Genomic DNA, 26,850 nt, shown 5'->3' on the forward strand with positions numbered 1-26,850 from the left:
GACAACTGAATAACTGACAAACTTTGCATTAAATAAACTTAAAATTATTAATTATTTGAAATTATTTTTTTTCGATGGAAATAGTTCAGGATGGTGAACATGGTTTGGCACATTTACCTCAGACTTTTGATTGTTACCAACCAAATATAAAAATAAATATGCATCACTATTTGTGTCAGGACTGCTTATAATTAACTCATGATCTTCATGGCAAAAGGACACTGTTATAATTTGGCTCAACATGCAGTGATTTCTTTTCATGTACATTTAATAACAGATCTAAGAGATTGGATTTTCCCCATCCAGAAACTAAAAAATGTTCTTTGATCTTCCTCCTCTGCGGGACTGAGACACACACTAGCGATATCCAGCCAAACATAACCATCCCATTCCACATTCAGGTCCCATTTGCTTTTACATTAGCCTCCACAATTCTGAGATGTTCCACTAGATTTTGGAGTGTGCATGTGGAGATTTGTGCTCATTCAGCCCCAACGGTGTTAGAAAGGTCAGGTGCTGATGTAGGGTGATAAGACCTGAGGCGCAGTCAACATTCCACTTCATCCTAAAGCTGTAGCCACTCAAGCGCTTCCACTCCATCCCATGTAAACCAATATCTTCATAGAATTCACTTTGTGCATGCATGTGTGTGTGTGTGTGTGTATATATATATATATATATATTAATTAGTGTAACAGGTTTGAGGCTCATAGTTCAAGTTAATGGAAAATGTAATGCTTCCAGATTCAAATACATCATATACAATCATGTGCCTCCAATTTGATGGTAAAAGTGTGGAGTTAAACCACATATGCCTGAAAAAGTTACCCATCTCAATACTTTAGTTCATATATTGTATGGTCGTATACTGAATAAGGTCATCACCTCACACAAAAGCAAAATGTAGTCTAATATGCAGTCTTTGTATTAAATCAAGATAAAAAGTTACTAAAAATAACCAAATGCAGTTTTATAAGTGTAAACATGCAGCTGTGACCAGAAATGATTAATTAAAGGTAATCTGAACATTGGATACTATATACTGACACTAGTTTAAAATAACCTTGATACGGAGATCCCCTGTGAAACAGGTGTTTGTGATTGTAAATCTGAAATAGAAGTGATCTGATTTTATAAAACAGCTAGACAACAGAAGCTAGTGTTCAGTGTATAGTATTAAATAACATTGAATCTCTCCTTCTGATTGTTTATTAAGAGTAAATAAATGCTTGTATGGACTCCGTTCCTATGTGGTGTTTGAGAAGTAATGAAGCACACAACCTAATCTTTTTCTGCTGTCTGATGTCAGAGGTCTGGATTGATATGTATACTGTTTAGCACACAGGGAAAATAAAGTCCTCCACACACAGGTAAAATGTTAATTGGTATATTCATCAGTAAGCACATGTTTAGTAGTCATGTTTTTCTTACAAAAAAAAAAAGGTGAAAATTCAAATGCACATCCCCATCGAGAGTGAGCAAAGTGAGCAAATCAATTCCTAACACCTCCTTTGAAGTGAATCTCTTTTTTTTTTTTTTTTGGCGATTTGCATTTCAGGATATCTACAATTGCTCATACCAACCTTACCATGATAGGTACAAAAGCAAGCATGAACTTCCCAAAGTATAAAATATCCAAATAAATCACAAAAGACATGCAAAAAATCTTAACCTGGAAAAGAAAATTGTGTAAAATAAAGTATTTTCAGGCCTGTGTCGCTCCTGCAACACAAAGCAGGAATCAAACAAGATGTGTTTAATACATCAGAAAAAAGAAAAATCTCATTCAGATCCTGGTGGAACCACACTGTGTGTTTTAGAAGGAACTTTTATAGTGGAGCTTTTATAGTTCAGTGGAATAAAAAGAAATTTATTTCTACTGCAGTCAAACGTTAGCATTTGTAATGCTATTTTCATAACAGGACAACTCTAGGGTGCTTAATACAGCAAACATGTTGATAGATTTAAAGACAATGTGTATAATGAAAAGTATACTGCCAGAGCAAATGTTAAACTGTATAATACATAATCTGAACAAAATGGCTGTGACTGGTGTGACTGCTGGCAACTGTGCTTGCTACAGAAACTATCTATCTAAGGCCCTAACCATGCAAATGTAATAAATGCCTGGTTATGTCATGTCCTAAAAGAATCTTCCTGCACGCAGGATAGTATATGTTCCCATGAGGACTAATGGAGACAGCCACAGTTACCCACATTTCCCCCTTTATCCCCCACAGTGAGGTCAGTATTGCACCTTAACAGGCTGTAACTTAAACCGTAGAAGAGTTGTACAATGCTGTACGGTGACTTTATGAGACTTTATTGTAATTGTACAATATTCCCTGATGGCCATGTTGGCCGATGAGAGATACATCGGGGAGGAAAAAACCATCAAAATTAAGAAGAGAAGGATGAAATTGTCCATTGAAAGAGGAGTTAAAAACTCAGTTGGAACAAGTGAATCCCGTTGAAATTTGTGATTCTTACTCTATATTGTCCCTTCTCGCCTTGACAAAAAAAAGGTTCCACATGTTGGCCACACACACATGCAGACATACACTCACACACATCCACTCTGCAGAGTAGCATCCTTTCGTGTTTTGTTCTGCGAGAAAAAGAAAAGAAAATAATTTCTTTAAAAAAAAAAATTGAAATACGTCAAAAGTGCTGCATCAATGAAAGTGCAAGTACTTTAAAACAAACCTATGTCAACTTCTTAGCTTTGTTGTAAAGCGAGTCCACAACTTTGCTCATGTTCTGGATGGTTTCGAGAGCTGCCTCATAGGTTTTATCAACAGGTGGCTCCTCAAATATGATCAGGACTCCCTCACCTTGGTCAAGAATGCCTAAAATAAAGATAAAGACAATGTTAAGGGGTGACAGTTATTACACAGCCAAAATTTTGTGGACGCCTGACTATTACACCCATATTCAATCTATAATGGTTCGCATTCATTATAAAATACTATGACTAACGTGCAAAGCGCCACAGTCTCACACTATAGCACCTGTTCAAATATTTGGTCCATTATAATCCTATTAGGCTATTCGTTTGTAACTTAAATAGTGTGGACTAAAGCAGGGGGCACAGCTTGCATAGCTACACAGTTATGCAACAGCCTTCCAAGTTGTGTTCAAGACTCAGAAACAGTCTCTGTGTTCAAGTCTTGGCTGAAAACATTTACTTAAACATGCTTGTTGTATGTAGGTTATTCTTAGGTAAAAGAGCAGCTCTGGTGGGATCATCGATATAGTGTTTTGATAAACTTGGATGTTTGGATGTTGTCCCTCCCACTCTCACGTGTTCACTTAGGTTTGTTAACAGTGGTGCGACAGGCCGTCTCTTATCCCAGAGATCCTGCATGTCTGTGATACTTGCTCACCCTTTTAGTTATGCTGCATAGCCAGTCTTGCCAGCGTTCCCTACCTGTACCCTGATCACAATGTAGTGTCCATCTTTTATGTAGCGCAAGGATTTTAATCAATGTTTCATATAAACCTTTGTTCATTTTGAGAATAAGTGAGGTCCGGTGAGATCTTCCACTCCAAAAAACGGAAAACCATGTCTTCACAGAGCACAGTTTGCATACAGGGGCAACATGTTATTAGGTCCAGTGAATGTAAATCTTATTTCTACTGCAATGTACAAAGACCTTCAGTACAATTATTGTGCTTCACCTCTGACATTTTGGGGGGAAAAGCCACAAATAGGTGCCAAGAGTCAGGTTTCCACAAACTTTACACCATGTAGTACATATGACAATAATAACCAACAGCTCGCTCCTTCAAAAATAAAGAATAACGATGACTAACCATGAAATTTCTTGTCCAAGATCATTTGCGACAGCTTTCTCTCAACATCACCCTGTAACACAAAACAATTAAGCTCACAGGTTTATAGGATTGGAAGGTTTGTTTATGTCATCTTAATTTATTAGCATGTTGTGATTTCACATCACAAACAAGCAAACATGTTTTGAATCAACTCCCCAAAGCAATATTTATCTACTGTGAATAAAAATAAAAGTAAAAATGAGTAGAATAAGTGCTACACAGCCTAAGCTACACCAGCAACTTACCTTTGAGAGTTTGATGAGATCCGATATGTGTGTTATCTAGAGAATAATACAAAAGACGATCAGGGGCAGAAGTGGACAAAGAAAATATATCTTAATAAAAACAAATAACCAGCAATACTGTTGCAGAAACCATTTTATTAAGCACACAAATGTGCTAATATTATGCACGGTTTATTTTGTTTAGTTATTGTTTAAGACGTGTGCACTACCTGTACTCTGGAGAAGGGCTCAATGACCCGGATAAGGTTCTGCTCCAGCAGGTTGTCATAAAGTTTGGCCAGGTGTGTGTTAATGATGGGATCATCTCTCAGCTCTTTTGTGTACTCAGTCAGAGCCTTCGTGTATGGACATGCACAAAAAAAAAAAAAATACAAGCTTAGACAAATAAGCAAAAGAGAGAAAACCTCAATTTGCCTACGTAAGCATCAGCAAGTCTCACCTTTTCAAAGTCTGCTAATGATCTGTTCTTGCTGGCTTGCGCTACACACTTTAGCGCATCTGTCTGTTATAGGTAAAGCAGAAACGCAGACATGTATAGTTTATACACATACAGGGAAAACAATCCAGACCCAGAATACGGACACAAAAACAAGGCTTACTTGTCTCCCAGCATAACGCAAGGCCAGTTTGCCACTGATCAGGGCTTGGACCTCCTCCGGCCTGAGAACAAAATGAGATTTTTAGTGGTGTGCATCAATTTCAGCTAGTTCACTATGACCCTACGATTGCACTAGCAAGCAGCAAGACGCTCATGATTTCTAGCTCATCTATAGATGTGTAGTATCAGGCACTGGAGTCACATAGGGGCATGCACGGCAGCATTTTATCTATAGGACAAGGGTAGTAGGGATATAATTTAACAGTTATAAAAAATTAAATAAACCTCCATAGGCAGAGTAGCAAACCAAGCCACCTGTACTAGTGATGGTTACTCTTTGGAAACAATAAATGATCGCTGTTTGCTCCTGTGCTTTTCTTTGTGGCAAATTTTTATATATGACAAGATGATTTCTCTTTCTTTTCATGAAGAACCAAGATATCAGACCTGACCAGCAAATTTATAGGCCAAAGAAAAAATTTGAGGTAATTGATTAATTAGTCCCTGTATTGCAAATATACCTTATTTGCAAATATTAAAAATCTTACTTTCCTGCATCACTGATGTGATACATGTACATTGAGTCACCCATCACATGTTAATATAGCATCTCAAGTAAGCAATCAATTTGTTCAGGAATAAACAATTCCTCTTTTTTTCCAATATTATTTTTTAGCTTTTTGGGTTTTACCAATAGTTGTTTATTGGTCATCAAGTGTAGGCCATTTTTGATTGTACTGATTAAATAAAAAAAAAAAAAAATTACCAGTATCTCACAATATGTATTCCTGCAAGTACACTAGTGTTATGTAATGGAGCTCTACATAAAAAAACATTGGCCAAAACAGGACAAAAGACAATTTAGGCTCCTAGGAGAACCTCTATAGGCTGTGCTTCTATTTATACTTACAAATTAAGCATGATTTTGCAGAGAAGCATGTATTTCAGCGCAGTAATGGCCCTGGGGCTATCGATGGAATCATAGCCTTCAAAAGCCTCGAAGAAGTAAGAATATGCTGTCTTCCAATCCTTCTCTTCAGCAGCATGGATAATGCCTACAAAGCATACAAACACAAGGTTTTAGAATGAACACAGTAGCCTTACTGCACTGCATTTTGTCATTACCATTTTAATCATTACAGTGCATGCCTATGGAGACTGAATTATAATTATAACTGAATTATAATTGACAAGCAGTATGAATGTAGTTAATACCTCCAAATTAACAATATTCAACACGGACACTAATATTTAATTGATTGGCAGTATGTTTTAATGTCTTGCCTGACTGCATGTCCAAAGCTGCCTGGAGTTTGGGTGGACAGTAGATGGCATTGGCTGTGGTCCTGGCAGAGGTAAGAGCAGCTCTGGCCTTGGGCAGGTTACTGAGTGCATGATAGGTTTTACTCTCAAGCAACTGGACTTCCACAAGTAAAGCTTTGTCATCCATCTTCTTCAGCTCTTGGAGTAACTGGGAACCTGAAGAAGAAAAAAAAATTCTGATTAACCAAAAAAAATTTAATCTTCCCTTTTACTAAAAAAAACATTCTTAATCACTTTGATGTTCATACAGAAATGTATCAAAGAAATAGTTGTAATACTTTATTCTTGCCCAAATGCAACACCTATAAAATTAATGTATTAGTTAAATTACAAAGAAAAAAAATTAAGTGTAGTAAAAAAACTTACCCAGCTGCAAAGCCTCCTGGTACCTCTTAGTGTCAAAATAAAGTGAGATCAAACGAGCCTATAGGACAAGAGAGATACACCAGGCAAGTTCATTTTATTGTAATACTTACTTTCTTATAACACTGCTCATCCATGCAGCAAATGTCAAAGTGCGTAAAGTAAAGTTCGTTACCTCAAGAGCCTGTCGGAGGAATGTCCTCTTCTCAGCTTTGGCCCACTCAATGCACTCAAGACACAGCTCCACCTCCTGTCCTGTGGCTGCCTCCATATCCAGGAAAAGATCCAACAGCGAGCGCACCAGCCTTGCCGCCTTTGCCTTGCTTATAGAGATTAGGAAAGGTCTGACAAACTTCAGGAGCCCTCCAAGCTCTGTGAATACAAAGTAAACCATTACAGTGAGGTACATCACAAAAATATAACTCTGGAGCAGTACTAGATCAGAGTCAACTTTTCTCATCTTTATCTGATCTAATATTATATTTTATAGTGTAAACATATCAACTGACAACACACATCCTGACCCAACCTGTCTCATTGCAACACTGATAGTTTGCCCAACTTAGAGCATCAGAAGCTTTCAAAGCGTCAGCTTAGTTACCATAAAGGTGTCAGTATCAGCCAATACCCCATGATCAGACACCAGTAGTGCACTGAAGGTGGGAAAACCACGTCCCTGTTCTTTGCTCCTGAAATGAAAGTCTACTACTGTCTAACTACTATCTAATCTATCTACTGGTTCTTCTATCACATCCAAGAAAGTCAAATGTGCTGATATTCCAGGATTAAAGAACCTTACCTGCAGCTTGTCCTGTCTTGGCCAGGAGAGTGCCGAGCTCCAGGATGCTCTGTTCTTTGACACGCACCGCCTCTTCATCATCCTGCTGAACATCTCGCCTGACTGGGGAAACATCATGCACTAATTAGGCACTTAAACACAGGGGGGAAAAAAGCTGAAAAAATGACATAAGCAAGACATGCGTATGCACAAATTTAATAACACTTAGAAGACTGGTAATGATCAATGTGATAAGAGAAGACTAAGAAGAAGAAAAAAAGATGGTTGTGTTTATAATACCGTACAGTCACTGTTTAGGTCTTGAGCAAAACTATTGTGTGTGTGTGTGTGTGTGTGTGTGTGTGTGTGTGTGTGTGTGTGTGTGTGTGAAAGTGCTGAAATGTGTCGTTTCTCTTACAAGTTAGTGGTTTATTTAGGAATTTTATATTTACCAGCTACTAACACCTACTTTACTGGAATAATATGGTTTATAGGAATGAACAAGAATGGTCTTAAAGTCCAGTGCTGCCTGACAGACTATTATAATTGATATTATGAGTAAAGGTAGACATCAAGACTCGGCACATGTAAAGCCAATAAACCTCAGTTATCTTATTAGTGAACACTAAAACCTCAACCCTCGCTGTGGAAATGGCGTTAATATGAACGGGGAAGGTTCTCAAGCCCAAATCCAAAATGGTAGCTAGGAAGCTAACTAGCCGGCTAGCTGATTCCGAATGCAAGAACATCCTCTCGCTCTTTCTCTCTGAACCCTGGTTTAGAGAAAGAAAATTAAGTCGCTGATGTGATTTTATCCGCACATCTTGCCGATCACTAGAACAATGTAAATCTCTTTAACGCATTTATAATTATTAAAAGTAAATGTGTAGAGTTCGCTTTTCTGCTTTCACATCGGACAGCGTTAGCTTAATATCATCTCTGTCATCGCGGCCTTGACCGGTGCGCTGGCTGCTTAGCATAGCACGCTAAGCTAACGTGGGCTAAATACACCGGGCTAGCGAGTTAGCATGATTAGCATGATTCGAGCGGCTACACGGTGCAGTGAGTCAGCACCGCGGCAGCCGGCGGCTCACGCCTGGTCAGAGAACTGCCTCCCCCCCGCTGCTATCTGTGTACAGAAAAACAGTAAAATGCTGAAAGAGGACGCGGAGCTGCTTACCTATAGAATGTAAAATGTCGATAGAAGCGTTCCGATCCGTACTAAGGAGAGACTGAGCTCTCTGAAACTCAACCACTGCCGCGGCTGCCATCTTCCCTATTCAAAACCTGCCTACCCACAAACCCTTGCGAAGATCAGCACCAATATGTAGTCGCGATCGCGAGGCTTCTGGAGTTTGTAGTGCGGCTGAGTTTAATCCCCGGGCAGCATCCTGCTGGAACTGTGCAGCGCATCTGCATATCACAATACAAGTCACGCGCGTCATCTGGCACGTGAGAGCCCTTATTCCGACCTCTGTGAGCACGATGAGATCGGAGTGATGCGATACAGTGGTAGTCTAACTTTTTAACTATTATGCTCATTGTTTAAACTTGTACAATAATATTTTTGGTTATAGGGGCATAGAGTCATTCCTGAAAGTTATAGAGCAATAAACGTTTTGAATGTTATAGATCCATAGAACTTTCCTGAACTTTAGAGAGCCATAGAGCTGTTCATGAATGTTACTGAGCCATGAAGCTATTCCTGAATGTTACAAAAACATAGAGCGTTCCTAAACGTGATAGAGCCATTGAGCTGTTCCTGAACACGAAAGCACCATAGAACTGTTTCTGAACATTATAGAGCCATAGAGCTGTTCCTGAACATGATATTACCATAGAGCTGTTTCTGAACATTATAGAGCCATAGAGCTGTTCCTGAACAGGATATCACCATAGAGCTGTTTCTAAAAAATTATAGAGCCATAGAGCTGTTCCTGAACATTATAGAGCCATAGAGCTGTTGCTGAACATTATAGAGCCATAGAGCTTTCCTAAACATTAGATACATACAGCTGTTCCTGAATATTATAAAGCCATAGACCGTTCCTGAATGTCCTAAATCCATACAGCTTTCCAAAACATAGATCCATAGCACTTTTCTAAACATTACAGAGCCATAGAGCTATTCCTGTACGTTTTAGAGCCTTGGAGCTTTCCTAAACATTACACAGACATAGAGCTGTTACTGAATGTTATATATTAGATATTCCTGAAAGTTACAGAGTAATACAGCTGGGTAAACCTGATCAATTCACATGACCAATCAAACAGGCTAATGACTATAATAACTTGATAGCTTGTATCCGATGCACTTGCAGATTACAGTGTGCATTCTGTACAAAAATATGTATTATTCATTTCCCTGCACTGTAATGCTCTGCATTTCTCAGGTGCCCAATGTGTCTTCCTTTTTACAATATGTGTACCGTTTGGGAACTTCTACCCGGCATAATTATTGGTGTGTGACATAGAAATAACTCTAATTATTAAGAAAATATATTGTGTTGATAGTGGTGATTGTGAACTACAGATCTAACAGAACTTTTGCATAATTTCCAATTTGTTTTTAATGTAAATATTTTACTTTTCATTTTCCAAGCAATTTTCTTGTCCTTTCACTTGTCCTTTTTAAATTGTTTTGCTATAACAGAATTAGAATTTAAAAATTAAGAATTCAGTATCATCATTTTGGAACCACTGACTGCTGATGATGGCTTCCAGGTGAACACCAAAAAAACACTTGAGATTAACATGGATTAATTACCATCAATCAGGTTTGCACTTAAATCTCTATCAGTTAACAGTTAATTACTTTAGCAATGATTCAATCATGATGAATAGACATTCGGTGAAACCCAGGTGAGGATGGGGAGTCTGGTTCCTCTCTGGTCCTTCTGGTTCCTCTCCTTTCTACAGTCACTTCTTGCTAATTAGGCATTAACTTACAGAAATGCATTTAAGCATTAAAATGTATGTTCTTCATGTATTTATTTCTGTAAAGCTGCTTTGCCACAATTTTCACTGTTAAAAGCACAATACAAATAAAACTGATAAATCCTTAAGGAAGCCTTAATGACTACAAACAACAATGATTTAAAGTGTGAATTAAAGCTGTATGACACATTAAGTCTTTCTGAAGGACACAGAGTGTTGAAGTTGGCGTGGTTGGTGTGAACTTGTATCCATGTGGCTCCTGTTTTAGGATCAAAATGGCTTGTTGTCTAAGCATTCATATTACTGAACATTAACTCAATAGTTAAATATATAACTTACTAATGTAATTTAAGGCAGTGTTACACTGCTGTGTAACTAAAATAATGACCAGACACATTTTCAAGACTAGTCTTTTACAAAAGTCATATACACTTCACATTGGGATTAATAACACAAACAATACATGAAAAATGTACACAGGAATGTGATTGATTACACTGATTATATATTTCCCCAAGTCAATTTTCAATATTAATTTTTCTTCACAATGTTTTTTCTTTACAGTTTCTTTCACATGAATACTTTATTTGAATGATGTGTGTTAATTTGACGTGATTATTCCCACAATTCATTTATTAATGATGAATTCATTTCAGCATTTATATTTTTTTATCCTGACATGAATTTTTATATACGTATCCCCACTTGTTTTTGTACAATTATTCCCACCATTAATTTATTCATGATACATTTATTTAATTTAAATTTATATAAGTAAAAATATATTTATCCATCTTTTTTTCATATATATATATAATTTTTTTTTGTTTGGTTTTTTTTTGTTTTTTTGTTTTTTTTTTTTTTTGTTTTTGTTTTTGTTTTTTTTTGTTTTTTTACCGTAGGAGTCATTACATCCCACACGTCCTTCTTATCACAATTATTTTCATGGTGTCACGTGTTTACTCAAGTACTGGAATGCAATTTACTTATAGGGTACAGGATGCTGAAATTCACTTTTACCTTGTCGTGACATGATCACATATTACTCACATGTAACCATATATGTGCAGCAAGGGTGACATGGTGTTAAAGATAGAAGAGGACGTTAGAAGGTTTATTTACTTGGTATGTGTGCGCAAAAGAGACAGAGAGAGAAAGAGAGAGGGGGGTGGGTGTTGGAGTTAATCCGTGTGAAAGCAGAAGCACAGATAGGGCACAGAGAGGCGCTCCATTACTGCTATAAAGCACAAAGCTGAGGTGAAGCTCGGACCAATAGCGCTGCTTCCTTCTCTCATCCCTCCATCTCAGCATCCCTGACCGAGACACACACGCACACACGCGGAGAGAGAGAAAGAGAGAGAGAGAGAGAGAGAGAGAGAGAGAGAGAGAGAGAGAGAGAATTGAAAAAAAGAGAAAGAGAGAGAGAGAGAGAGAGAGAGAGAGAGAGAGAGCAGTAAAAGCACCAGAGCGCATCAGTGACTGCATGCCCACACCTCTGGCAAACCTGACGGATTGTCCTTATTTTTATAATATTTTTTGTGCCATTTTCTTTTTGGATTCGTTTTTTTCTTATGTAACTCGTGCTTTTTTATTTATTTTTAAACGCATTCCCTGACATGCTTGTTTGGGTGTTACCTTGATGCGCAGCATATTCCAGGATATACAGAAGCAGCCATTACTGCAGCTCTTGTTTTCACACGTTGTGGAGGACAGGATCGTGCGGTAAGAGCAACAAATTTACTTCTGGAGTGTTACCTGAGCTATTACAACATGTGAAGAAAAGCCATACCCAGTAAAAGATACAATAGACCCTAATTTAGTAGATTAATAGCCCGGTTTATTAAAGTGTGTTTCTGTTTGATTGGCTTCTTTGGAAAGACTGGCTGGTCCAAATATTACTGTATACAGAAGGTTGATGAGCTGTGAAGACAAACATATAAGAGAAAAGGGAATATCCGCAGGCCTACACCCATCAGAGGGTTTTATGAGCGCTGCACATTTTCAGAACCTTGGACAGCCGCGTCACATCCCGCATTGCCCTTTCCTTGGTTTCCATCAATTACTAATCATCACATCACTGAATTAATGTTTTATCGTGTAATGATAAGAATTATCCAGCAAAAAAGGATAAATCCTCATCTGCGTAAAAGCGGATATATTTACTATCAAAAAACGATCAATTGATCACATCTCCTTATCCAGCAATAATATTCTACACCCTGTTAAGATTAGTTACACCTGCAATGTCAACAGCTGCCCCAAAAAGTAACATAGTCAGTTTTTTATCAAAATGTTTATTTGTAGTTATGGATTCAGCAAAATGGTGCTTAAGGCTTTTAAAGCCTTGAAACCTCTTCTGATTAATATAATAGGTTCACGTTTAATAATATAGACTACAATATAGCAGATTAAGGAGATCCTCCATTATCATGCAAGATCATCTGTAAACAACATCAAAGAGACAATGAGATTTTATCAGAGAATTTATTTGCTATAATATTAATACTACTACTACAACTAGTACCACTACTACTTATTATTAATAATAATAATAATAATAATAATAAAAATAAAAATAAAAATAAAAATAATAATATTACTGTGGAGATCAATAAATTCTTTTTAGGCATAGCAATAATTATCTAGATATATTTCCTTTAAAATTACAATGTCTAGTTAAAGATATTTGTTCTTGGTGCAGATGTCAGCATATGTAAACAATATAATAATTTTCTATGCATCAAATATAACAAAATAATTTAAAAGGTCATATATATATATATATATATATATATATATATATATATATATATATATATATATATATATATATATATGTACTGAGTCGTGAGTCAGCAATTAATGTACTGCTTAATGTTTTTTTTATTTTGAGCATGATATCTTATCGGGTATATGTTACATATTCAGGCCTTGACATCGGCAAAAACAAAAACAACCCAGTGATGACAAAGTTGCATTCTGCTTAAGAGTTAAGTGGCTGTGCACACATTATCTTACTTTTGATCAATACATTTTATGGCTAACAAATGGCTGTGGGTATGTGTATGAATATAGGAAAACATTCAATAACAATGATTATATTTTTGCAATAAAAATAAAAGAAATGCAACCTAGCATTAACAATTACTAAAAATGCATAGTATATATGTGTACACGTAATAAACTTTAAACCTAATTTCCTATAGGGATTGGATTAAAAGAATTCAGGAAGAAGGAAAGAGCTTCTTCAGTTATTCTCCACCCAGACACCATTGTTGTCTAGACTGAGCACCAAGTCATATTTTGATGCTGACCTTAAACTAAGCCTGGTGTCTGGTTCTTCAATTTTGAAAGCAGTGAGGCAACATCCTCAGCTCCAGTACCAGGCATATTTTACACATTTGCTGTAAAGACTTTGCACATCTATCTTTGGCATCATGGGAACCGTCCTGTCGCTCTCCCCCAGCTACCGGAAGGCTGCCCTGTTTGAGGACGGTCCAGCCACAGTGGGCCCCTACACGGCCGTTCAAAACAGCAAGAACGCCAAAGACAAGAATTTGAAGCGTCACTCGCTTATTAACGTGTTACCTTGGAAGCGGATAGTAGCTGTTTCTACTAAGAAAAAGGGTTCTAAGAAGGTGCAGCCCAATACCACATACCAGAACAACGTCACCCATCTGAACAATGAAAACCTAAAGAAGTCACAATCCTGTGCTAACCTTTCCACATTCACCCAGGAGCAGTCAAGCCCATCTAACCAAGGCTCCAAAAGCTCTAACAATGTGGTCTCATCTGTCAAGAAAGCACCCTTGTCCAACTCTAGTGTGGCTCCTGGTACACCCAAGAGGGTGATTGTTCAGGCCTCGACCAGTGAGCTGCTGCGCTGCCTTGGTGAATTCCTGTGTCGGAGGTGTTACCGCCTCAAGCATCTTTCTCCTACTGACCCAGTGTTATGGCTGCGCAGTGTGGACCGTTCCCTGCTGCTGCAAGGCTGGCAGGACCAAGGTTTCATCACCCCAGCTAACGTCGTCTTTGTTTACATGCTCTGTCGAGATGTGGTCTCTTCAGAACTAGCCACAGAACACGAGCTGCAGGCGGTGCTTCTTACCTGCCTCTACTTGTCCTACTCCTACATGGGCAATGAAATCTCCTATCCTCTCAAGCCATTCCTGGTGGAAAGCTCAAAGGAGACCTTCTGGGACCGCTGCCTGTCTATTATCAACCTGATGAGTGCCAAGATGCTGCAGATCAACTCAGACCCACACTACTTTACCCAGGTGTTTGCAGACCTCAAGAACGAGAGCCAGAAGGAAGAGGAGAGGAGTCGTTTACTCATCGGGCTAGACCGGTGAGAGAATGCTGAACAGTAGAAAAAGTGGGATTGCACCCCAGTCTGGCATTTTTAAATGGGATTCCAAATGTTTCCGCAGATATAAATATATCTCTCTTTTTAAAGGCATAAATGCTTACTACTAAGTTCAGATGTTGTCAAACTACCTAATTGGTCTTACAGTTCCGCCAGGTTTGTTTATGATTAAGGTTTAAGACAGATAGGCCAGACCTGGGTGCACCCAAGCAGTCTTGTATGATTAATTTTAAATTCATCAACGAAAAAAAAAGACAGAGAAGATCAAAAAAACAGAGAAAAACATAACAGAGAAAACAGTAGAAGTAGGAACATCAATTTACAAGTACGAATGTGTCGAAGGCTGACCAGCCACAGAGAACTGAAGATGTGCACTGCCTTTTGTGTAATGGTGTCTTACCAGACTGTTTTGCTGCGTACAGTGAGGACTGAGAACGTGACTATGAGACAGAGGACATCACGCCCACACTGCAGCCACGCTGTCGGATGCTCATTAAATAACACACACTTTGGCTTTAGTAGCAGTATGTATAAATAAGTCTTGTGACGACAATAAGGAGAAGGGGAGCTCCAGAAATACACATTTTATTGGATGGATTTTAACATTCTGGCAGCACTGCACAGCAGGGTTTCAAAGACAACACGAGGTGAAAGGTGTTGGGCACACTGCTGTAAAAAAAAAAAGGCCTACGTTATTTTCATCAATATGGATTTAGGTTCTGCTCAGCAGTGCAACTCTGGGGCTCTGTCGTTTGTTTTTTTGTTTTTTTTGTTTTTTACTTGAAAATGTAACTGAATGCATGTGTGCCATGCAATTTTGTATGGTGTTTTGAGGGTAAAAAACATGTTTTTGTTTATTTAATTCCATCGACTCTTTAGAACCAACTGTATCCGCAACTAGGGAATGTTTTTTTTTTTAAACAAAGTGTACATTTCTTTAGCTATGCTTGCTACAGTGAGCCATGATTGTACAAAGTATCTTTTGTTGTTTTGTGTCACATTGTGTCACTGTCTAGTTGGGCAAGGATCCATATAGACAAAAAAGCTTGATGTAAATTTTGCAAAACCAGTGCCATACCTTTGATGAAAATCATGTAGGTCTAAAAAAAAAAAAAAAAAAAAAAAAAAAAAGAAAAAAAATACACCAAAGGGGGGCAATCTCTGAAATGGTTCATTAATTCTAAGTAAGAATATCTATTCAGTCTTAATTTATTTATTGTTGTTTATTTATTCTCTTAGCACATCCATTGTATTTAAAAGTTTTTTATTAATGTATTGTAGAAATGACTAGTACAATGGCTACTTTCACATGTAGCATTTAGACGTAGGTGATTTGTGGTGAACCTGGTAAACTTTGGTGGAAATGAAGATTGTGGGTGATGCTTTTTGAAGGAATAAGCTAAGGATATACCATCGAGAAGCTGCATCTATTACCAGTACAAGTCTGAGCATCACCGAAGGTATTAATCAGTGCAACAACGAGGCACTGTTGGTTTCAGCCTTAGCTATAAATACCTGAAACCATTTTCTCTCTGCTGAGATGTTCCACGTTTTAATTAAAACAACAGGTAAAAGAAGTATCATTCACAAGCAGCCTAGTTCTGGCCTTTTTGTGTCAAGCAACATTGCCATGAAAGACTGGATTGTGATTTCTTTACACACTCATATATCTAGGAAATGATTAAGGCCTGAGTGTGTTATATCTCCAAGCAGAATTCTATTCGATGTGGACCTTTAGCCTTGATATAGCTTAATTAAAACAGTGGATCAGGATAATTTTCAGTCCAGATACTAAATGAATGTCATAATTAATAATGACATTCATTTATTTTAAAATAAATAAACCTGTGACTGCATCTTGATATTAGACTGAAACCTCACACTTGATCTTATTATACTGTACATCTCAGCAGTGATCAATTACGCATGTTTCCTTTCAGTAGAATGTTTCTTTACAGACATAGAAAAAGTGCTACAAATCATAGAAACACACATAGAAGTCATTTATCTCTGTACAGTATGTTGTTCCATGTTGGCTATTATTCCCATGATGTGATGGCTAAAGGCTGCCCCTAAACAATGAGAACTGAAGATGGATGAATGGATGAAAGGGCAAGTGTAGAAATATGTGCCCTTCCTGGAGCAGTGCTGTATGTGACGGAGGGAATAATGGAATCGAGATGAGAATGTGAGATGTGGTCATGTATGTGCAATGGGTTGATCAGCTGAATAAGGACTATAAGGACTCGCAAGTATCTCCAGATTCTACCTGGGGAAAACTGAATGGGCTTTCAAATCTCGGGGACTAATACAGGAAAGTTCCTTTACTGCCTGCTTGCTATTACTTACCATCAATCACTATCACAACCCCCACCCCCCTCCCCCCACCCCTTACAACACTGGCTATTTTGTTAAAACATAAAACAAAATTTAAGAAACAACAGACAATGACCACTTTATTTCAGTATCTCATCATATTTCTTTGTTGGAAAAAAAAGAAACAGTGTTTCAAAACAACAAAAAAGAAAGGCTCCCTCAATGACTGCATGTGTGCATGAGAGTGAGAGATCATTTGTATAGAAGAAGGTGCAAGGTTTTTTTTTCCTTTGGGGCTGGGGACAATGCAAGGCAATGCTTTTAGGACACGAAAAAAAACAAAAAAACGGGCTTGTAATGGACTGAAGGGTTACAAGTAAAAAAAAAACTAAACAAAACAAAAAACTTGCTGTAATAGATTTTTGTTTTCCAGTTTGGTTCAGCTTATTTTTTATTTATTTTTGTACTGTGATGGGAAAAAAAAATGCACTGATCGTTAAGGATGCACACCTGTGTGGCTGTGGTTCTTTTTTCCTATGTGTATTTCTTTTTCCTTCCTTATTCCCATTAAACTCGACTCTCTATTTTTATCTGCTCTTTTGTGGCTGGGAGCCCTTTGGCTGTGCTTTTTGGGTGGGAGAGATGGTGTTACTCTTTCCCCTGTCAATCACAGTGAAACTAGTGAATCAGGAGTAGCTGTGAGTATATGTACGTATGGAGAAGAGGGCAGATAAGGTCTACTGCACAATGCTGCCCCATGTCACAGTATGAGCAGCAGTTACATTGGCTTCATGTGCCTCAGGAGAATCAGGTGTTGGATCCACCCATTCTGGTCGCCTCAATATGCCAAATTGACCAAGATAGGGAGAAAAAAAAGAATATAGAATAATACATATTATAGCTGCAGTAAATAGAGAAAAGAGGAACAAGGTGTCCATTATTTCTCAATACAATAGGGACAACTATTACTCTCACATCCATTCTGAAGAAAAAATGCAAAATCAGCTATTTGGACTTACAAAATACAATGTCTTTTCCTTTTTAAATCAGTACAGCTGTTTTATGTAATTAGCTTAGAAGGATTATTTTCATATGCATTTCACTCCTGACTTAAAAAATTTTAAAAAATCATTTAAATAGTTTAGTAATTCTTAGAATCTCATTTGTGCTGAGCTGAAGTATAATTGACTGAGACATTATTTATTACTAGAATGCAATATAATATACAGCAGTAAAAGATAAACACATCACAGTTCACTGAACATGATGCTTTTCCAATCCAGACGTGACTAAAGCGTGTTCAGTACCGACCAAGACGCAGTTTATTTTGCCGTTTTTCTGCTTAGAGTATGTATTTCAGATTGGTGAAGTGGGTGTGAGCAGAAGGAGAAAAAGCTTCATCACTACACGTAAAATAAAAACTAAACAGTCATCCAATAATAGTGCCGTCACTGTGATTCATATTGTCCATAATGCAGTCGTTCCTGCAGAATTCATCCCCACAAAAAAACACCCAACAGATTTCAGGTTGGATCAAGTACTAGATATTTATTGAACAGTGATATTTGGTGTATAACATATATACCCAATATTGGACTATTATTTAAGATTAGGAAACAAATAGATCAGGTTCCCCATTCGTTTTTATTTATTTTTAGCCCACTTGTATTTATGGTTATTTAACAAATTAAAAACTGAAGAGTCTTTTCTTTAGTGTTTGGATGACTAAATTGTCATGAGTTTAAACAAAACGCAGCCCAAATATACAATTCCAAAGTCCCAGGTCAATCCACTGACCATACAAACAGACAAAGTGCACGTTTGTAATATTCCCATTTCACCTGATCGAATTCTGAGTATCAAAATTAAGCAAATGAATGAATTAAATAAACAAATTATAAAATTAGGCACATATATTTTTTAGCTGGAAGAGCAAATTTATACAGATTAGAACAAGAGGCAATTAGACTATTTGGTATTGAAATCACAGAAATTTACAATAAGAAAAAAAGGTGATGACTATATTTCAAGACTGGGAGTGAACAGAACAAGATTTCATACAACTTAATATTCACTCTTTGACAAAGCCATAAGAAAGTGGTGTAGCATGTGAAGTACAGTACACATTTCTGAACACAGTCAGGAATGCTGAATATCACCTAAACAAAGACGCCTCCATTGATATTCATTGTTGGTTTTTAACAGAAATTATATATATTTCATTAAAAAAGAAAAAAAAGAAAATAATGAATAAAGTTCAGGATAAAATCTGCCACTTTTAAATTCAATATAATAGGATGGATGAATTAGTGTTAGTGTGCACAATATGAAGGCTTGGTTCCCCCCCGAGTGGAAAGCATTGCTGACTGATCAGGAAGCTAAAAGCTAGCAGTGTGTGGTCTTAATGCCAGATGGAAAAATGTGTACGTCTGGTTTGATGTGGCATGGGGATGCATTATTTGTGTACATTTTGTACACAAAAGACAATGTACAACGGCACGATCAGGGAGAGGACAGAATTAGAAGCTAGAATATGTGATAATGATTATATTTTGGTCATAAAAAAAAAAAAAAAAAAAAGTTCATCTATATGCAAAGAAATCAGTCCAAAGTGATTGTGAGCAGTAAAGTATTGCAAAGACCACGTAGGCTGAATAAGGAGCTAATGATGAAAGTCTACATTAAACTCTACAATAAAGCAACTCCAAGCCTGTGCATTCACTTAGAATTGTTAGTAATGTATCTGTCAGTATGCACTAAATTTAGCATTGCTGTATGTTAAAGCACAATTAGTTCACGTTAATATCAGCATAGTTGATTTTATACTATAGACATGTGCTACCCCATCAAACCCCTAGGAATTAAAGTGGTAATTATAAGACTTTATTATAAGATTTATGTCACTCTGCTTGGAATGACCAGCAGCATATTACTACTGTAGTTTATCACTACTTTTCTCAGCTACTTCTTAAATCTAGGCCAGACATCCTGGGAGTTTCCACTAGATCTATACACATCTGATGCTGTTAATAGGAACAATCAAAGGTTTTACATTGCGGCTTGTAGGAATGAAAAGCAAAAAAATCCAATTTTGCAAGACAGCAATGTTCTTTAAAATAGTGTCTTTCTTTGGAAATTTGGAAATAACAGTGAGCGCCAACCCTTTTGTTAGCTTTGAATTACTATTGCACAAAGAACATGATCATCATTATTATATTTTCAAGTGTGAGCAGGTTCAGAACTAAAAAAAAAAAAATCGTTGGCTTCTGTTATTTTATTTAAGTGTGCAAAGACCAGAGTCTAGTGCAAATAAACCAAAAAACATGACAGCTCTAATATTATTTAAAAAAAAAAAAAAAAAAAAAAAAAGGAAAGCAGATTTCCCTTCTTTACTAAATGCTGTACTTTGTTACAAAAAGTGACTTGGTATTTTTTTATATAAACAGCATATAATTTCTATAAACTGTAGTTCACTATCTCCTCTTTTACATCCACATACAACATTTGCACAAATATGCATGACATGTAGTTAATTTATGAGAGATTTTAATGCTCCTCTCTGAGCACTCAGCACGTTTCTGGATATGCTCAACACACCCTACAACGAAACCTATGCTAAACAAGTCTAAATTATTTCCCATATGGCCACTATGATCTGTGATATACATATAGCTATATTCTAGTCACACTGGTGTGAAATATTCTCTTTAAACATAAAAAAAAAACAAAAAAAAACTCTTTCCAGCATGTCAAAATATTACTTGCATATGCCTAAGGCTTGTATTTTGCACTTTTTACAAATATGGCATGTGTGTTTTTTCCCATCATTTGGCTGAAAGTGCAAATAAATAAATCTACTAAAATGACATCACTGATCTTACTGATGCACTTCTCGAGGGAGGTGTATGCAGTTATTTAGGAATGTTTTTTTAATCATTCATCCTGTGTTTCATTATTATACTGAGTGGAAATGTGAAATTCAGGGGCATAGTGTTTACTCTGTAGACGTGTGATGATAGAGACACCTCCTTCTCTATCAAATTCTGGACTTGTTAACAGCAGTGGTTGTTTAGTTGCCTGGCACTGCAAGTATGTAGCCTGATCGGCTCTTGGTGAAGTCAGGTTGTGATTGGTTGATCTTGGGCTCCACCACAATGGTACACTTTCGACCATTCATACTGCACTGAATGGGGTTTATAATATTCACTTGGAGCTTCCTCCTCTCACTAGAAAAGAAATTAGGGGAAAGAAAAAGAAAAAAAAAAAAAAAAAGAAGTGATTAGATTGAAAGACAACAAAATTCATACAAGCATTCATACACTTAGATGCTCTCGTTCAAAAAATAAATAACATTAAAATAAACGGCTTGCGCATTATTGGAAAGATGGATATAGAAAAGTACAATTACAAACCCTGTAGCATCAAGCATTAGTCACAGATAGCAGGATATCTCAAGTGTTTACTGACTAGGTAATCAGATTTAATTCAATCCCCTCAAGTATACAACCATTAAGTTAATACCAGAGGAAAAAAGATAAGATGACAACAATGAGGAGACCTAGCACACTAGCAAGAGAAATCATCTTACATGTATATCGCACATAAGATCAAATCTAGTGCTTGGATAATCTTCTAAACTGGGGGATGACCTTTACAGGGAAGCTTTCACAAAAAATCCCCCACATGAAGAAAAAAAAAAACATTACAATATATCTGGCAATTCCACCCACATCTCCCCGAGTTCCAACACGAGCCAGATTGCTGTAGCACTCGTTTCTCTGGCAACACAGTACAATCTTTGTGTTATGTTCACTGCTGACAGCCAAAAAAGATGCTATCATCTGATAATCGTCTCCTCTTACCACAAACGCTCCTTATGCTTCATTTGGAAATGCTGAAAGGAAACAATGACCAAATAACAGTAATAAATTACAGTAAAATACAGTAGCCACACAACAAGAACAAAACCATCACTTAAGGGGTTTCCAAAATTGGGTAAAACATCAACCGCTACCCCCTTTTAATTAATAATTGAATTACATTTTTAATAAATTAGTAGTTCTGTCTAGCAGCCTGGCCATTTACACAGTAATACATCATTTCTACAGGAAGAGGAAAAACAAAGAAGAGGATAAAATATGTTTTAAGCCTTCCCAGCTTAAAAGCATTCAAGCGAAAACGAAAATAATACCAAGGGCATATTATTATTATCATATTTGTATGATCACTTTAATTTTCTTAATATTATAGACATTAAAATAATATTTCAACAAATGCACGTGGATTGCTTGTTTGTCAGTATATAAACCTGCTTTGCTTTCACTTCCCCGCAAATGTTTAAAAAATAAAACTAAATTAAAATAAGCAAATGTGGCATGCAGTGTTAGCTAGTTTCCATCGTTCATTCATCCTAAGTAGCCACTTTATACTGGTCAGGGACATGAATGGTCCTGAACTTCTCCTGGGAACACTGGATGTGAGGATGGAATACACTGTAGATGGAATACTGGTCAATTACAGTGTTCCATGCACCCAACACACACACACACACACACACACACACACACACACACACACAGAATTTGGGTTAATTTAGCACAGCCAAGGAATGTAATGTAAATGTATTGTATATTTAAATATCTATTTCAGTTTGTCGTCTGTCCTTTCCAAGTCATTATAAACTCATGATCAACTAAAACCACATGTTATTTCCTAATGCACTACATTTGCAGAGTCAAGCAGTTCTATGTAATTAAAGCCTGTGGGTGTCATTAATAAAAACATTACTGTTCCCTGGGACAATCAAACAAACAAACAAGAAATGAATGACACCTTTATTTGTAAATGGTAATTTTATTTACAATAAAGGTTTCATCCATTACCCTGAAGGGGCTTTTTATGTTAATTTAATGTTGTTTTTATAGCAGCGTTCTAGTTCCGAAAAGGATCACATATTACCCTTCTCAATTGCAAGAAAGGCTCCAAACCAGTTTGTAGGTGCACTGGGAAAATATTAGCAAAAGCACATGACTTGCAGTCTGAATCTCTTTAAAATGTATTCATGTTTTATGTCTGTGTGAACTCACAGCAGCAAACCTGGTCATACATCAAATTTGACTTTATATGCTATTCCGAAATGACTGCAATTACATCCATTAGTTCTTAAGGTCACTGATGCTAAATACCACAGTTGATCAGGTATACATTTAATGAACAACTTGGACATCAGCAAATCAAAACAGAAGAAAGGCTGTAAACTGCCCACTCAAAAGTCACCTCCTCTGTAACAGACTTAGTCACTGGGGGACCCGGAGCAAAGGACGCCACATGGCTCACTGGTAAATCAATTCTTTCCTGTTCTCTTTTTCTCCCCATGTCTGTGTGCTTTATTGGTTCAATAAGACCAAAACGGGAAACAGGGGACAAAGAGAGAGAGAGAGGGAAAGCAAAAATGAAAAGGCATCATATATCTAATCATTAGTGAGGGGGTTTAAGGATAATACTACACCAGGACACTGAACAGAGGTTAAAAAAAAACAAAAAAAACAACAAGCACCACCACCACCACTTTGGGCAAGACTTCTGGCCTTTATCTTTTTACTAACACAGCAGCATATGCTACTGAGCTTTTGACAGCTCTTAAAACACCAGCCCCCCTCTGATCAATACTTTCTGAGTGTGCCTGTGGGTTATCGGCATCCAGTCTGAGGGAGACCAGGGTTTACTTAAGAAAAAGGGAGAGAATAGAGTAGACATGGGGAGAAGATAAATGCTCTCACTCTCTGTGCTCTCCAAATATAGCAGACATGCTTCAGGCTAATTTGCCCCTCCACTTCAGAAAGAAGACTATGGTGTTTCAAGGGAGTTGGGGAAAGAAAAGCTACACAGCATCCTTATTTTCATTCTTATCCAGTAGCAAGTCTAAGATCTTCTGGCACAGAACATTTTCTTAAGTTCTCTTTCTGTGGGGTATAAATTAGTCTGCTATTCACTTCTCCTGTAATTGACAATGATATCATTTACTGAACAGAACACACTTTTCAAAGACTGATATATATATATATATATATATATATATATATATATATATATATATATATATATATATATATATATATATTAGACACACACACACATGCATGTATGAATGAGTATGTATGTATGTATGTACATGTATGTATGCATGTCTTGTGTGTTACTAAATCTATACATTTTATATAATTTTAGAAGTACGATACACACTTTTAACCCAACTTAACAGCAAAAAAGCAGAGAAAAGAGACAAAGTAAAATGGAAGGGATTTTAAAAGAGTGGGTGATACCTCGAGAGCTATGCTGATGCATACATCTCCCGCTGTATGCATCAGCATTATGCATATACAGACCCTGCAAATAAGCCAAACAGAGCATTTGCGCTGTAAGGGGATATTTACTAATTATTTCACGAGAATAAATTATGCCGCAGTGTGACAACAGCTTCAACATTATCGTGAGGGGTGCTGAATTATCTATGCTCATGGTTTGAAATGCACACTGATGGGATTTAACCTGTGTGTAAAAGCAATGAATGTGTAGTTCTAACTGGTGTTCATACTGTCAATTTCCATACTATTTTTTGTCTTAGAACAAGCACAGTGAACGCACGTTATTCCCAGCTGTGTACAAGACGATCTGTTCCAAACAGTTCCCAGCCCGATGGGACAGATGCCCTCCAACCCCACTCAGTGGAAGAAAAAAGCACACCTACACCCTTGCTCAGTTGTAATCCTCTTTTAGTACAAAATGCTTTTAATTCCAAAGGGATTTTTTCCCTTTAGACATGGTCCAGTCCTAATAACATCCAGTAACGGTCAATTAATGTAATATCTACTCTGCAGTAAGGCTGAACGATTTAGGTTGGTGTTTTACAGGATTTACTGGTTGGTTTATGGTATATTGGCCGTGCTGAAGGCTAAGAGGTTAATAGGAATGCATCAGAATGTTTTCGGGTGATTAACATTCAAAATCTTTCTCATGTGTTAACCTTAATTTAAAGCTCCCCCTCCTCCTTTTACCACTCCTCCTAGCTCTCCTACCTCTCTTTTACTTCATATAACCTATAACTACTCCTTCTACTTCCTCTATTACAACAATCATTCCTCCTCGTCCTTTAATTATTATTCCTCTCTTTCCTCCTCATCCTCCTACTAACGCCACTCCTCCTCCTATCATTATTCTCCCATCTGTTACTACAACTACGCCTATCACTCCTTCTTCTCTAACACCAACCATTTATGAAGCTACTACTGGTACCACCCCAACTACTTTTACCACTACTCGTGTCTCCTTGTGAAAACAATAATAAAAATAAACATACTTAAAGTCCATTCTTTTTATTATGAGCTTTGACTGAGACAAAAACAGTTTGTCTACACTCACATTTATTAGCTACCTTAAATCTGTTTTCGACTCATTTCTAAGTAGAAACGTCAGAATTTTTATCCAATGTAATTGCACATGGCTGAAGGCAGATAGGTGGCTCATAGGTTTAAAAAAAATGATTGTGAATGACACGATATGCTGAAAGAGTTTAAAGAACTCAAAAATGTTAGATGAGAGAGAACTGTATAACCACTTCACTCTGATTCATTCATGACTAACAGCTCAATCTCTCAATCTTCTCCAACATCCATTCACTAATGTCAGCGTTCACGCCAACTATGCTAACGAGGCTCAACATTGATTAATGGCTGGAAGCGCAGACCGGTACTAGAATAAAAATGCATGGATGGATGGAGTCATAGAGAAAAACAGACAGCAGGAGTAGTGTTAATTAATGTCAGTGCTTGTGCGATGTGGAGGGTTTGGAAGGATGCGTCATAAAGTTGGCAACAGCTGCCTTGCTAGAAACACGCATACAAGGAAAAGATGTATGAGAAAGAGCTCAATATGTAGTGGGCTTCCACTGCTGTGCTTGTGTCTCTGGTTCTGGCTGCTTTGCATGTAGGGTGTGAGGGGGGAAAGATGCAGAAGTGTACTTATCTAAGGGTTAGAGAAAGTAGGTCATACTCATACTCACATGCACAAGCGTGTGAAAAAACAGCCCCCTCCCTCGACTCACATTTTATATATATATATTTATATATATATATATTTATATATATATATATATATATATATATATATATATATATATATATATATATATATATATATATATATATATATATATAAATAAAAGAGAGAGAGAGAGAGAAAGAGAGAGAGAGAGAGATGACAATCACCAGCCAAAAAAGAGAAGCAGGAAATAAATAGACGGGGTCAATGGGTACATGAGAGTAACCACAGAGGTGCAAGTACAGCAACAGAAATGTAATGTATCTTTCCTCACCATGATGCTTATACAGTAAGACCAGCTTTGATTCATGGAATGGAATACCACTCTGACCTAAATCAAGCCCTGTAAAAATGGCAGTATAAACACAATTGACCGCTTAAACTTGTATTTACGTTGAAGGGGCACGCAATTAGCTACAATTGAAAAGTGAATTATTTAAAGACCCCTCTCTCTCACACACACACACACACACACACACACACACATGCACGCACACACACACACACTGTGCCATTAGCATTCTTTGCCTGGATAGCTTACTAATGGACTAATATCAGTCGAGCATGGATTGACTGGTTGCTATGGGAACTGCATCTGCAGCAGAGATGGAGGGATGGGGTGAGTGAGTGCGAGAGATGAGGAGGGTGTAAGGTAGAGAAAAAAAACAGGCAAGGAGAAGAGAGGAAATGGGGGAGGGGTGGTAAGAATGAAAGGATAAAGGAAGTGAGTAAAAGAGTGAGGGGGAGGGAGGAAAAAGAAGAGAAAGACTAGGGGATAAGGAGAGTAAGTCTTTGGAGTCTGTATTTGGGATTCAGCACAAAGAATGACCTTGCTGAAGGAGACCTGAGCTCAGGCCAGCATGCTGATGACACACTTTTACCGATGCGTGCACATACACACACGCACGCATGTAGGCGCACGCGCACACACACACACACACACACACACGAACAAAGATCACAGTTCTAGAGTCAAGTGTAAGCACACACC

General features: G+C 37.3%; 3 protein-coding genes across 3 annotated transcripts in view; 1 reads left to right on the forward strand and 2 right to left on the reverse strand.

The window, feature by feature from the left end:
• Positions 1-2,302: 2,302 nt before the first annotated feature.
• psmd11b (proteasome 26S subunit, non-ATPase 11b) lies at positions 2,303-8,482 on the reverse strand. The gene is made up of 13 exons (XM_046853791.1): positions 8,325-8,482; positions 7,166-7,267; positions 6,542-6,738; positions 6,370-6,427; positions 5,965-6,159; positions 5,591-5,735; positions 4,682-4,742; positions 4,522-4,584; positions 4,292-4,417; positions 4,083-4,118; positions 3,817-3,868; positions 2,707-2,849; positions 2,303-2,608 (listed from the first exon to the last, which is right to left on the reverse strand). The coding sequence occupies exons 1-12, from the start codon at positions 8,413-8,415 to the stop codon at positions 2,707-2,709; spliced, it is 1,269 nt and encodes a 422-aa protein (XP_046709747.1). The 5' UTR covers positions 8,416-8,482; the 3' UTR covers positions 2,303-2,608.
• A 3,008-nt stretch (positions 8,483-11,490) lies between these two features.
• cdk5r1b (cyclin-dependent kinase 5, regulatory subunit 1b (p35)) lies at positions 11,491-17,349 on the forward strand. Its single transcript, XM_046853796.1, has 2 exons — positions 11,491-11,803; positions 13,288-17,349. Exon 2 carries the CDS (start codon positions 13,519-13,521, stop codon positions 14,431-14,433), a length of 915 nt encoding a protein of 304 aa, XP_046709752.1. The 5' UTR covers positions 11,491-11,803; positions 13,288-13,518; the 3' UTR covers positions 14,434-17,349.
• Positions 17,350-20,118: 2,769 nt separating this feature from the next.
• Positions 20,119-26,850, reverse strand: part of myo1d (myosin 1D) — a 55,815-nt gene continuing 49,083 nt past the window's right edge. The window contains exon 22 of the mRNA XM_046853790.1: positions 20,119-20,989. Within this exon, the coding sequence (XP_046709746.1) occupies positions 20,833-20,989 (157 nt within the window). The 3' untranslated portion in view covers positions 20,119-20,832. The remainder of the gene's footprint in view (positions 20,990-26,850) is intronic.

Source organism: Silurus meridionalis, chromosome 7 (assembly GCF_014805685.1).
Source record: "Silurus meridionalis isolate SWU-2019-XX chromosome 7, ASM1480568v1, whole genome shotgun sequence".
NCBI lineage: Eukaryota > Metazoa > Chordata > Actinopteri > Siluriformes > Siluridae > Silurus > Silurus meridionalis.